Source organism: Centropristis striata, chromosome 3 (genome assembly GCF_030273125.1).
Source record: "Centropristis striata isolate RG_2023a ecotype Rhode Island chromosome 3, C.striata_1.0, whole genome shotgun sequence".
Lineage (NCBI taxonomy): Eukaryota > Metazoa > Chordata > Actinopteri > Perciformes > Serranidae > Centropristis > Centropristis striata.
This window is the reverse complement of record NC_081519.1, coordinates 8,740,788-8,753,796: the sequence shown is the minus strand read 5'-3', so window position 1 is coordinate 8,753,796 and position 13,009 is coordinate 8,740,788. Positions and strand designations below refer to the sequence as shown.

At 38.7% G+C, this 13,009-nt stretch overlaps 1 protein-coding gene across 1 annotated transcript in view; it reads right to left on the bottom strand.

The window, feature by feature from the left end:
• Positions 1–13,009, bottom strand: part of col7a1 (collagen, type VII, alpha 1) — an 85,480-nt gene that overhangs the window by 54,407 nt on the left and 18,064 nt on the right. The window contains exons 33-62 of the mRNA XM_059330356.1: positions 12,929–12,982; positions 12,583–12,651; positions 12,345–12,458; positions 10,105–10,131; positions 9,952–10,005; positions 9,771–9,842; positions 9,627–9,686; positions 8,473–8,508; positions 8,346–8,390; positions 7,103–7,138; positions 6,945–6,989; positions 6,797–6,832; positions 6,620–6,655; positions 6,475–6,507; positions 6,312–6,383; positions 6,139–6,195; positions 5,899–5,934; positions 5,729–5,809; positions 4,801–4,836; positions 4,658–4,702; positions 4,483–4,554; positions 4,301–4,345; positions 4,177–4,212; positions 3,177–3,218; positions 2,953–3,033; positions 2,746–2,781; positions 2,606–2,641; positions 1,708–1,788; positions 1,552–1,587; positions 458–529 (exon numbers count right to left, since the gene is read on the bottom strand). Coding sequence (XP_059186339.1) covers positions 458–529; positions 1,552–1,587; positions 1,708–1,788; positions 2,606–2,641; positions 2,746–2,781; positions 2,953–3,033; positions 3,177–3,218; positions 4,177–4,212; positions 4,301–4,345; positions 4,483–4,554; positions 4,658–4,702; positions 4,801–4,836; positions 5,729–5,809; positions 5,899–5,934; positions 6,139–6,195; positions 6,312–6,383; positions 6,475–6,507; positions 6,620–6,655; positions 6,797–6,832; positions 6,945–6,989; positions 7,103–7,138; positions 8,346–8,390; positions 8,473–8,508; positions 9,627–9,686; positions 9,771–9,842; positions 9,952–10,005; positions 10,105–10,131; positions 12,345–12,458; positions 12,583–12,651; positions 12,929–12,982 — 1,581 coding nt within the window. The remainder of the gene's footprint in view (positions 1–457; positions 530–1,551; positions 1,588–1,707; positions 1,789–2,605; positions 2,642–2,745; positions 2,782–2,952; positions 3,034–3,176; positions 3,219–4,176; positions 4,213–4,300; positions 4,346–4,482; positions 4,555–4,657; positions 4,703–4,800; positions 4,837–5,728; positions 5,810–5,898; positions 5,935–6,138; positions 6,196–6,311; positions 6,384–6,474; positions 6,508–6,619; positions 6,656–6,796; positions 6,833–6,944; positions 6,990–7,102; positions 7,139–8,345; positions 8,391–8,472; positions 8,509–9,626; positions 9,687–9,770; positions 9,843–9,951; positions 10,006–10,104; positions 10,132–12,344; positions 12,459–12,582; positions 12,652–12,928; positions 12,983–13,009) is intronic.

The window sequence follows — 13,009 nt, the reverse complement described above, 5'->3', positions numbered from 1 at the left end:
TTAGATGGATAGATAAATAAATTAAGAATTATGACATAAAATTCCCATGAAATAAATTAATTTTAAATTATTAAATAAAACTCTCCCAAAATTAATAAATGTGGAATTGTGAAATAAAAATCTCTTGATATATGAAATTTTTTAAAATAAAAAATATATTTATTTATTGAACTATGTGGATTGATTTATATGTCTATATTTACATGAATTTCTGTATTTATTGGCTAATTTATTTCATGATTTATATCATAGATATGTTCATTTATTTCATATACATTATTCATTTATTGGACATTTCACTGAAAACAGACAGAGATGTACAGAAAAATAGAATGGAAAAGACTGACAAAGACTTATGTAAACAAAAAAATTTTACTTTGTAAGTATATGTGTGTGCGTGTTTGTGTGTGTGTGTGTGTGTGTGTGTGTGTGTGAGTGCGTGCGTGTGTGTACTCACAGGTATCCCTGCAGTTCCTGGAGGCCCAACAGGTCCTGGGGGGCCCTGGTCCCCTCTAAGTCCTGGTAAACCCTGGTAAATCAAACCGATGCACATCACATTGAATGGTTTAATCTCACTTTTGTGACTTTTATGCCTGCTAAGCTAAAAACAGATTTACTCACATTTCACACTGCATTATGGGGATGTAAGGACAGTTAAAAGAAAAGTTTAAAATGTATAATTTAGCATTTAAAGTCCAGATGCACTTGGCAGACGCAACAGAAATAGAAACTGCAATTTGTTTTGGACGGACAGCAGCAGTGATGGAGTTGTCATCTGTCTGTCTCTTAAAATAGGAATTAGACTCTTTAACTAAACTGTGAGTTAAGCAGTTGGAGAGTTTCAGATTTAATATTATATTACATAATAGTCTCCTGTGAAACTGGACTGGACTGGAGACGTCTTTCCCTACTGCCAGCTTATGCAACTAGCCACTGGAGTGCAGACTGAACGTTAGCGCCTCCACAGTGCCCTCTGCAGCACGCACACACAAAGTGCACATGTGTGAATGCAAATTAGAGGCATGCATGTTCACTGAAAATGTGTTTTATATACCACTTATATTATACTGTGTATATCTCTGCATATATTTAAATGCATTTATTCATTGATGTTCATGTTGCTAAAATATATTTTTCCCCAATGTGCAATATCTGTAAAATGCAAAGTACTCTCAGGAAAACAAACAACACAATAATATATATTAATAATTATGCCAAATAGCAGAAATGTATGTATATAATGTGTATAGAATGTATGTATGTGTCTTATTTTTTATAATCTTGTTCTTATTCTGTCTTCTATATCTATGTGTCTGTATTTTGAGCTGCTGTGACAACTAAATTTCCCCACTGCGGGATAAATAAAGTCACATCTTATCTTATCTTATCTCATAGAATTTGGATAACATGATTAAAATCAGAAAAATTGAATGAAAAAAAATGTAACCAACTTGAAAATAAAAATGTCATGACTGAAGTGAGCATTACATGTAACTAAATCGGGCCCAGTTGTATTCTTTAAACATCCACACAAGGAAAGGTTATACTCACATCCCTCCCAGGATCCCCCTGTTTCCCAGGATCCCCCTGCAACAAAGAAACAACAAACATATTAGATCAGCTACACACATTCACCACTCAGTGAGGCTATGCATGTAGTGCAGGTTGTTTTAAAGTTTGGGGGAATGATGGTAAAAAGTGAAGTACCCTCAGACCAGCTGGTCCAGCAGCACCTTGTTTACCATCCACACCGGGACGTCCATCTAACCCAGATGCTCCCCTTTCTCCCTGATAACACAGATGTTTAGGGTTAGAAAACAACATTTACATTACAGTAAAAAAAAAAAGTTTAAAAAGTGTCAGTTTAATGAAGTGAGGTTGTATGAAGGACCTATCCAGACTCCACTGACCAAGACAGTATTTTCACCTTGCAGAACATGGGAACATGTTGTTGGTCTCCTGCTGCCTCCATCAGTTGCTTTGATTATGTTGGTATGTGACTTTATGTGTTTTAAAGTGTGAATTTGGGTCCATCAAAGTCACACAATAACACAAACAAACTAACCAATTAAGGCAGCAGTAGACCAACAACTCCCTTATTCTACCAGGTGAAATTACTGTTTTTGTTAATGGAGTCCAGTGGCTTTGAAGAGAGCATCGAACCGCTTCAGTTCTCCCTCTATGAACTAAACAGAGCTGTCTGACAGCAGATAAAGCAGTGTAGGGCACACTCAAGCTGATTTTTTAGGCTGTTAAAACATGTTTTGCTGCTGCCCTGGTCCCCAGCAGTACATTGCTTAGCTTGTGTCGACCACCATCTACTGTTGGTAATAAACTGTGTTTGGATAAGTACGTCATACAACGACACTTCAATAAATCGAAACTATCCATTTAAGTGTCTCAATTCAACATTTGGCTGTCAGGCTTTCTGCCGGCCCCTCTGCACTTCATCCCACTGGGATTGTACAGCGTGGGAAACTGACTGCAGTGGAATGAAGGACAGAGAGAATGCCAATTTTTTTTTTTAATATATTCATAAAACTACATGACTGATGAGTTCAATAGGTGAGACTGTGAGAACCAGCCACACTGAGTGATTTCAAACCTTCTCTCCAGGTGCTCCTCTTTCCCCTGCGTCACCCTGAAAACATACGGGAAAGATATGTAAATAAATGTGAAAGGTAATGAACAAATAATTCAGTGTATACAGATACCTAGAACTGAAGTAGGGAAGCAGTAACTCACTCTTGTGCCTGCCGGTCCCCGTTGTCCCTCAGGACCCTTTATAGACAGCAGGGAAAGCACAAGAAGTCACAAAGCATCATCAGTCATGCATACCAAATCAACAGGGAGAGAAGTCAGCGCGCATACAGATGTATGTGCTGTACTGTATGCTGGCTTATCACATGCTCATAGAAGCATTTACAAATTGCAAGAATGAGGCAAACTCACTCGTAGGCCTGCAGCTCCGGGAGTTCCCGATTCGCCTTTCTGACCTTTGCCGCCGTGCTCTCCTGGGTCACCAGCGTCGCCCTGGAAATCACAATGACGTCATCATGACATTTTTTTAGGAGTTTTTTTTTTTTTAAGTGTGTCTGCAATAACTACAATGGCTCCAGTAAGACTGCACTTGGAAAGATACTTGGAATTCACAAGTTCACTGGTACAGTACATACCTTTTCTCCTCTCTCTCCTTTCAGCTGGCCCAGAATGTCCACCTGGCCAAGACAACAAACATGTGATATCCACAAGTACTCAGATACTTTACTGGAGTAAAAGAAGAAATACTGAAAGTCTAAAATGACACCATTACAAGTCCTAATTTTAAAATATATTCAAAAATGAAAGTATTCATATCATCATTTCATATCATTCAGAGGGGAACAATTCACAGATAATAGATATTATAATATCTAGTTTTGAGTTGGAGTGAAAATAGACCTTTTCAATACGGATTTCACACTGATATGACTCTGCAAAAGTACTCAGAGACTGTATTCTATGGGCATATGACTATTTTAGAATATTCAACATTATCATACATAAGATGTAGAACATTTCAGCTGAGAGAGAATTTTTTTTTCATTTTAATGCCTGGTACAACTAAAGGTACATTTGCTTGGACAAATATAATAACAACAAAAATAGCTAATAAGAGTTTAATTTAAGATTTAAGATATCTAGCCATTTTCCATGGTTTTCTTGATTTCCACTGGAAATGGACCTTTAGTTGTACCAGACATTAAAATGAACAACAAATTGAAGAAAAATGGTGGTCCAATAATTTTTTTCATGACTATATGCTGATATTGATACATACCAATATGACTACGATAGGTCAATATTGGCTGATATCATCGGCTGCCCGATATCGGTCTTGCTGTTTTTGTCACTAACAGATACATGTAAAAACATTTTAATGTTGTAGTTTTTTTGTGGTGTACACTTTAAATACTTTGTGTAGTACTTAATAGTATAGAACTGCATTATATCCCATATGTATCATATATATATATTTTTGTTTTTACTTTATACCTTTGTACTTAGTATCAGAGTATCAGAATTGGATTGAATTGATGTGTATTGAAGTTTCTTCAATTGTGAGAAGATGCTGCAGACTGTAAAAAATGTCTTATTTCTCGTCATTATGGTTTATTTTATTTTGGAAACACTCACCGCTTTTCCTGCCGGTCCTGGAGGCCCTTGGAGTCCCTTTGAGAAGAGAGAGAAATATTTGAACCCACTAACAGTAGATATAAAGTTATATCAGCACTTTGTAAGGACAAACCAAACAACAAACCTGTTCTCCTTTCTCTCCTCTCGCTCCTGCGGGTCCGGGGCTGCCCTATGATTGAACACAGATCAATAAGTTTGCTGAGCAGCTGACCTTCCTCGCTGGTTCTTCTCTCAAGGCTTCAGTGGAAAAGCACAAGAGCATATTGAAAAGCTGTCTGTATGATGAAACATAAACGTGTGCCTCACATTTCGTCCGTGCTCTCCTGGGTCTCCGATGTCTCCTTTCTCTCCTGGCCGTCCTGGCTGACCAGCCAGTCCCTGAGGGGGGTCAATTAAAAATGTCCGTTAACTGAACTTTCCATTGATGTACCATGGCATCAAAGTTACAGAAGGAAAACTTGACTTGTGTCCCTTGTCCTACCCTCAGTCCTCTTTCTCCTGACTTTCCTGGAAGTCCAGACTCCCCCTGATGAAAAAAAAGAGATTTTCAGTAAAATGTAGACACAAATAAATAAACACACTTTTTATGAAGAGAGTGGATGTTGAAATGTTGATCAGACTTACAGGTGTGCCTTCGTCACCCTTCTCTCCTCTATCTCCCTGTAAAACACAAGTATAAATACGTTATTCATTTTGACTGGAAGGAAACCTTTATGGTGTTAAATGTCAAAAACTACAACATTAACTGAGTAGAGAGTCACAGAACATTCACAAAATACATGTCATGCACACAGTGTGTTGTTTTTACCTCTAATATGACATCATTAGTAAGAGATGCATGTTGGGAAGAACAGAAGGAAGCTGAACAGGACCGACATGCAATAACAGCTTGGCTTTGTTTTTACAATAGTAATATTAGTAATGGTAATATAATAAAATAAAATAAAATAAAATAAAAAAACCATTATGCACATCAAACTGGACTGACTTTTTCTTGCTAACAGTTGCATTTGTCACTTTCTTTGCCACGTTTTTATAGCATTTGTCACCCTTTGCTCTCTGCCCCTCTCCCCTGTTAAACATTTAAGATTAAGATTTTCCTTTATTAGTCCCATAACGGGGAAATTTCCAGTATTACAGCAACACGGTGGATAGCAAGATAGAGAGGAGCTTCAATAAAATAACAATAAATAGTAAACAACAAACTAGAAATATAAAAAGGTATTAGCAATTAAACAAGTAAAAAAATAGTATTTACAAGTTACAATTTAAACAAGTAGAAATATTTTTAAAAAAAGTATTAACAATTTAGACATGTAGAAATATAAAAATTTAAACAAAAGGAGAAAAAAAAATCAGGAGCATTATATACAATGTAGAGAGTCAACAGTTGAAGATGCACCATTGCACAGAGAATATTTTATATTGAATATACTTAGAATTCATTGTATTTTTGCACCTACTGTATTAAGAGAATGCCAAAAAGAAGATTTTGTAAAAGGGCAGCAGTCACTGAAGTGTAAATTGTGGCACAGTTGAGACACCCACTCACCTCTTTCCCAGGGAGACCAGGCTTTCCTGGGATTCCTGGCCGCCCGTTCTCCCCCCTCTCTCCTGGATCACCTGAATCTCCCTGAAGAACAGATAAAAGACCAGTTTGACTATCAAATAAACAGAAAGGCTAAAAACACACACACAAACCCCCCACAGCAGGCCTCTTACCTTGGCACCCGGCCTTCCACCGATACCAGGAGGTCCCTGAGGGAAGAGCACATGTTTTATTTATTTTCAGTTTGAGCGGTTTTGGGGCATGACTTACACTGACAGGTGGCACAAGGGAATGTTTCATGAATAATGGATGCTATTGTCAGCGATATATATCACAGTAGCTGTAAACATTATGATGGTGCCATTTGCGACTCTGATAAAAGAGGTGTTACGATGACTCCGGTGTTAACCTACTCTATCTCCCGACTCTCCTTTAGGTCCGACCGCTGCCGCTCCTGACCCTGGAGCCCCCTTGTAAAATGACAGAGGAGGAAATGCCATTTAGACAGATGTCAGGCTGTGAGTGTGCCGCACACACAAACAATTTCATATTTTCTAGAGAGGTTCATTATCCCCTGGTTGCTCACTCGCTCTCCTTTCTGCCCCGCGTCTCCTTTATCTCCCTTCCCTCCATCTACACCAGCCGCGCCTCGGTCCCCCTGTGGGAGAACAGCAGATCAACCAATCAGAGTGAAGAAAATCTGTCAAAATGAAATATTACATGATAATTAACAGAATTTGATAGCTCACCTGGTCCCCTTTCTTCCCAGGAAAACCTGGAGTCTGGAGAATTTGAATAACAGGTTAAGGACTCGAAATTTAAGTGCATATCCAAAATGAAAGGACAGATAAGTTATTATACATGTCATGATTTTCTCCTTATCTGATAACTCACACTTCTGCCGGGCTCACCACGTGCACCTTCATTTCCCTGCGAACAGACAGGTGCAATTGTTCCTTGGTCTTTGCTTGGAAATTCATTAGATCAGATTATGAAATGTTCGGCGATGGAATCACGTTCCTGTTAACCTGCTGCTTCTCGTGTGATTACACATAATTTAATCAGTCTCACCTTTTCTCCTGGCGGTCCACTGGGCCCCGCTAAACCCTGATGACAGATGGAAAAGGCTCGTTCATGAGTCTCTCTGTGCATTTATAGCAGTCACATCATGAAACAACTGATGGCGTTAGCCAATACTACATGGCAGTCTGTCACTCACTCTCAGCCCCGGTGTTCCTGCGAGGCCTGGCTTCCCTGGGTCCCCCTGTGAGACAACATTATTCAGATATCAGCACACACAATCCCACCCAGAAAGGAAAGGATGTCAACAGATGAACTACTTTAAATTAAAAACTAAGTGAACACTTCTCTACTCACTCTCTCCCCAGTTTCACCAGTAGGTCCTCTCTCCCCCTGCGAAAAGACACATGTCCAGATTTACTGACTGTTAACTCATGTTAAATGTTCTGCGACTGTGGCAACTAAAACACCTTCAGTTAAGATTTCCCTTTAAGTCCAACCTAAAATTTTCTTAAAATAAAACCATAAAAACAGTTTTCTCCTAAGCTTTAGATTTGACACCTTTGTTCACATATGCAACATTAAAAATTCTTTATTGAGCATGATAGTGTTTTAGTGTAAAAAAAAAGATTCAAAATCACATTTTATGTTGGACTAAAGGACTAAAAAAGACACAAAATGACCAAAAAAAGACACAAAATGACAAAAAATACACAAAAAGACACAAAATCACTAAAAAAAGACACAAAACGACCAAAAACCCCCCACAAAATTACTAAAAAAAGACACAAAATGACCAAAAAAAGTTCACTTTATTTACGGATTTATCCTTATGATGGTCCTATACTCCTTTAAAGTAAGTTAAGCCATTGTACAAAATGCCTCAATTTATTCCAATGAATTAAGAAAATGAATACATAAGAGCTTGTCTAACCTTAATCATTACTTCAAGTAACTTTAAGTTAAACATTAAAATTATTCCCATCAGTTTTGTTGGACTCCTTCCTGTAACTAGTGACCTCTTCACCAGACTCCATTGATTAGCGTTAAAATTGTTCTTTGTACTTTCCAGTAAGAACATAAGGAGTATAATTTTTTTTTCCACTGACAACCTTGAGTTTCTTGTCCTTTTTTTCTTTTTTGTTACTTTGTGAGATGGTAACTGGTTATCACAAGGACAAGTGCAACATATGGTCTGCAATTTTATCACTTTAAAATCTCTTTCAGTGCAGTACATGCCTTAATGTTGCTCTAAGGAAACCTTTCAGAAAAGAAAAGAAAAGTAAAGAAAAGAAAACAAGTTCTCCGTCTTCCTGGATTGCAGGAAAGCGACAGCTTGTCTCCTCCCTTTTCTAACCAACATTTCTTAACTTGAACTTCTCAGACCAATGTGAGCTTGAAGAGATGCATATCTTGCTCTGCAAGGTTTCTTAATTTCATCCAATCTTGATCTTTTAATTTTGTTGAAACTGCATGTGGTAAAATGCACCACTACAGCTGGTGCCATACCTGTGAATGTGGACCACAGTAATTAAAAACCCACTCACACACACGCAGACATGCACATACTTGACTGATTCACTCTCATCACGTGACTCACCCTGTCTCCCTGGGATCCGGGCTCACCTGGCTGTCCTCGGTCGCCCTATCAGAATACGGAGAGCGGCAGAGGTCATTCCTCTATTAACAGCTTACAAAATAAATTATTTTTCTCACCTTTATCTTACCTTGCTACCAATTTCTCCTGGAGGCCCACGAGGACCCTGAAAGACATGAGCAAAATGAAAGATTAGGAATGTAATCAACCAAACAAAGACCTCAACAGGACCTCAACCATAAAGGAGGTTATGTTTTCTAGTCGTGTTTATTCATGCGTTTGTCTACTGAGAATCTCAAAAATGACGTTAGAGATTTCTGTGAATGTCAATGGAAAGTTTAGCCATTGTCCATAAAACAACTAAATGATATTAACCCTCACAAATAACTAACATTAACAACTCACCAGTGGGTTTGAAAAACATGTATTCTTTTTAAAAATTGCCAAAATGACACAAAATGTTTAAATGTGTAAATGTTTATTACAGCCAGTAACTGTAAAAACCAGAAATTATCATTGAATTTTCAAATTTCTGACGCCTTTGAATGAATCATGTGTATCGAATAGTCAACCATACCTAAGCTTAGAATACTGATGTCATCATCACTTTATTCTTCATGTTCTGTCTAAAAATCACCCTGAAACTGTTCGTGGTTCAGAGGGTTAACTGTGTAACGCACTTTATACCTTTGTTCACAACTCAAACATTGTGAGGAACAGGAGCATATTTTCTTATCATGTATCGATCCATATAAGCTGGATATGTCTTATGACATGCATTCTGTTTCCTCTATCCAATATTTAACAAATATAATGCATAAAATCAGTGTTGTTTTTGTAATTCCACAGCCCTATGCTGTAACTGTTTTACTAAGGGTTATATAGCCCATTTGACATAAAATGACTGCTTCTATAATTCTTAAACTCATTGTGCAATTGCAGCCATCTTTTAATTTATCATGCACAAACAACTTTATGAGATCTTTAGAAAATGTGATGACACTCCTTATAGGTGGCACTACAGCATCATGATGAATTCAAATACCCACAACATAGCTGCCATTAGTCTCTTGAAATTTGGCATAAATCATCCTTGATAATTTAGATATTCTTCATTAATGTGTGTGATTGTCTGTTACGACGTGATACAGATCTGGATCCAGGAGCAGATTAAAAGTTTGAGGGGATTGTTCGGGCGTAGCAGAAGTATCTAGTGTTAATTCTTTCTAGTCTTTACTGTAATGGTGACATGAGACATCTAAAGTTGCTGTGTGTCCAACCTACCCTGTCCCCAGGCTCTCCTTGCCTGCCTGGAAGTCCAGCCACCCCGTCCCCACCATCGCCCTGAAAGACAACCACAAGCCATTACTCTAGGATAAACACCTCACATGCTCAAACACTTAGACACCTCGTCAATCTGCAAGCTACCCGTTCTCCTTTGCTGCCTTGTGGTCCTGCTGGCCCTCTAGGACCAAGAGCCCCTGGAGTTCCTGGAGTGCCCTGATAGTAAAAAGGCAATTAGTAGATGCAAAATACTCCGCCATATGCACACAGAGTCCATCTGCAAACTAAACATGTCAGCACTTTGGCAGTGATTGACAGCACTTACTGGGGAGCCCTTCTCGCCCTTCACGGCAACCCCGCTGCCGACTCCTGGAGGTCCCTGTCAGCAAAGAGAGATAAGAGCTGAGAATCATTACACTTGCGTGCTCCTCGGGACATTTCTGCAGTGAGAGGACAAGCTGGTGATGGTGTGACTCACCCTCTCTCCTGTGCTGCCCTTTTCTCCCTGCAGGAAGAGAGAGAGAGGATGCTGAACATTGTTGTTAGGAAGCGTTTCTCTGTGATAACCCCAGACATCGACATGTTTCACTGTGTGTACACACTTACTCACAGGTTGATAGACAAGCAACCCTCTCTCTGCTACTCCATACAGTATCTCAACATTAAAGCAAACTGGGAAAACTGATGACAACACAGAACCAGGATGAAAACTGAATTGTTTACATGACTTTCTTTGTTGACTTGCTTTCATTACTGAGGAATTAAAAACTGTCATGATGCCAGTTTGCTGGGAATTATGAAAAAGTCTTCATAAATACAGCCTGACAGGTATATTGACAGATATTGTCAGCTGATATTGGCCTATCAAAGGCACATCCGTATCGATGTATATGCTGCCTGATATGTGCCGTTATTAAATACGATTTCTTCTTTCCTTTTTTTAAATAGTCAGCAGTTGACTGACACTGAAGAGTAATGATGTTTATTTAGCAATTTTGTTCCTATTTATTCTTTATTTTCTCAGTTATCATTTATTATACTCAGCTGAAAATGTAATACAGTGTTTGTATGATGTATAATATTAAGCAACAATATTAAATATGATTTAATTAAGTTTTAGCTTTCTGGGTACATTTGCAGATTTGAAAAATTGATGCACAAACCACATAGAAAAGGTCTATTTTTTATTCCAACTCAAAAAATTACTATATCGGCCTCCATATTGGTTATCAGTGAATTTTCCCCTCTAAAATCTGTATTGGCTTCAGTCTCAAAAATCCCTTATTAGTCGGGCTCTGTTCACAGATATGAACTAGAAATACCAGCTGTATGTGTACATATCAAAATTGTTCATTGTAAAAACTGTAGAAAGATTGAAGTCAGTATACACTCTTAATTCCAGATTTGCATGGAAAAAATAAAAAATAAAATCGTTAGGATTTCTATAAAAACCCTGACTTTTGAAACTGAAATTATACATCCCAAATTACATAATGTTACAAAAAACACCTAATCTCAGTTTTCCTGGCACAAACAGTAAATACTTCAGCCTCCACTGAGGACATTTAGAAGTGGCTCAATGCTACCACCATGTGCACGAGTCAGACAATAACAGTTTCATGTCGAAGCAGTGGTTGGAGCCAACAGACTCCACTGAGAATTCATTAATGTCTCTAAAACACCTCAAGTGAAAGAGGATTTTTTTGTTTAAAAAATGTGGAAATTTAGATTCCAGGATGCATTTACTATTATTAGAGATTTCATCTGTTATCTGCAACTGCTTATCTTATTCTGGGTGGTGGGGGGCTGGAACAGATCGTAATTGGTGCAAGAAGGGTTCACGCCAGACAACCACAGAGACGGACACATAGAGACGGACAACCACTACTCAATTTACAACTACAGGCAGAATAAGAATCAACAATTAACCTACACGTCTTTGGACAGTGGCAGGAATCCAGAAAGCTTAAAAAAAACATGCAAACCCAACACAGAAGGGCCCCAGCTGACACAAACCACTGCACCACGGTGCAAATATAAGTTTAAAATAACTTGCTTTCTTGTACATGTAAAGACTGTAAACAGTTTCATAAAACAGCCTGAATATTAAAGATGTCAAAGCAAGTTTGCATGTTTTTAACACCAAATGTCACTGAATAAATTCTTCCTTCCACTATGTATCGTACATTAGTAAGCTGAACACAGCAGACACACAACACAAACCCAGCTGGTCCATATGTCACTCTAAAATGCCAAAAGGGATGACAGCAGCAAATGATCCAGCATTAATAAACCCAGCTTTATCAGGACAGGAAGGGGCCTGCAGCAGCTTCAACGACAGCTTGTGTTTCGTTTGTAAGTTTGGATTCCTCACTTTCACAACATCAGAATTTGGACTGATAGGATGAATAATTTCTCAGTTAAGTAGTGATGGAGCACTCTCTATGTAATAGTCTAGTATTTCAGACAGGTGTATTTCCATAATAAACTTTTTAAAGGAGACATATTGTACTGATTCCCAGGTTATACTTGCATTTTGGGTATCTACTAAAACATGGGGGTTGTCTTATTTCAAAGTTTGTGGGTTGGCAGATATACAAATGTGCAAAAGCACTGAAAAGTTAGTTTTTTTTCATAATATGTCTCCTTAAAGAGCTCCTAGTACACAAAAGTTACTTTTTTGGAGTGAAACTGAGAGAAGCAGGGGAGGAGGCTAACCTTGATGGAGAGTCCTGGTGTTCCTGGTATACCTGGGCGACCATCCTGACCAGGTGTCCCCGAAGCTCCAAAGGACCCTTTAGGTCCATCACTGCCTGGCCGACCAGGAGTGCCCTTAATACACAACACTTGTCATTATACAGAAAATACTTCCAAAACATCTAGATAGCTACATACGACCTTTCTGCTGCAGCTGGACATAACTTGAGTGTGGGAGTGTGGATTCCCTGTTTCTTACCGGTATTCCTGGGATGCCCGGCTCTCCTTTCCTCCCTGGTAGACTCCCTCCTCCTAAACCTGGTTCACCCTAAAGCATCATGAACACACACACACACACACACACACACACACACACACACACACACACACACACACACACACACACACACACACACACACACACACACACACACACACACACACACACACACACACACACACACACACACACACACACACACACACACACACACACACACACACACACACACACACACTTTGAACATCACTTATTTCTCTGTATCTTGGTACAAAGTGACTACAAACACTTGTAGGAAAAGGTTAGAAATGGTCGCTCAGCTTACCCTTTCACCTTTATCACCCTTTGATCCTGCTGACCCTGTCGCACCTGGTTCACCCTGGAACAATAGAAAATCACTTAGGAA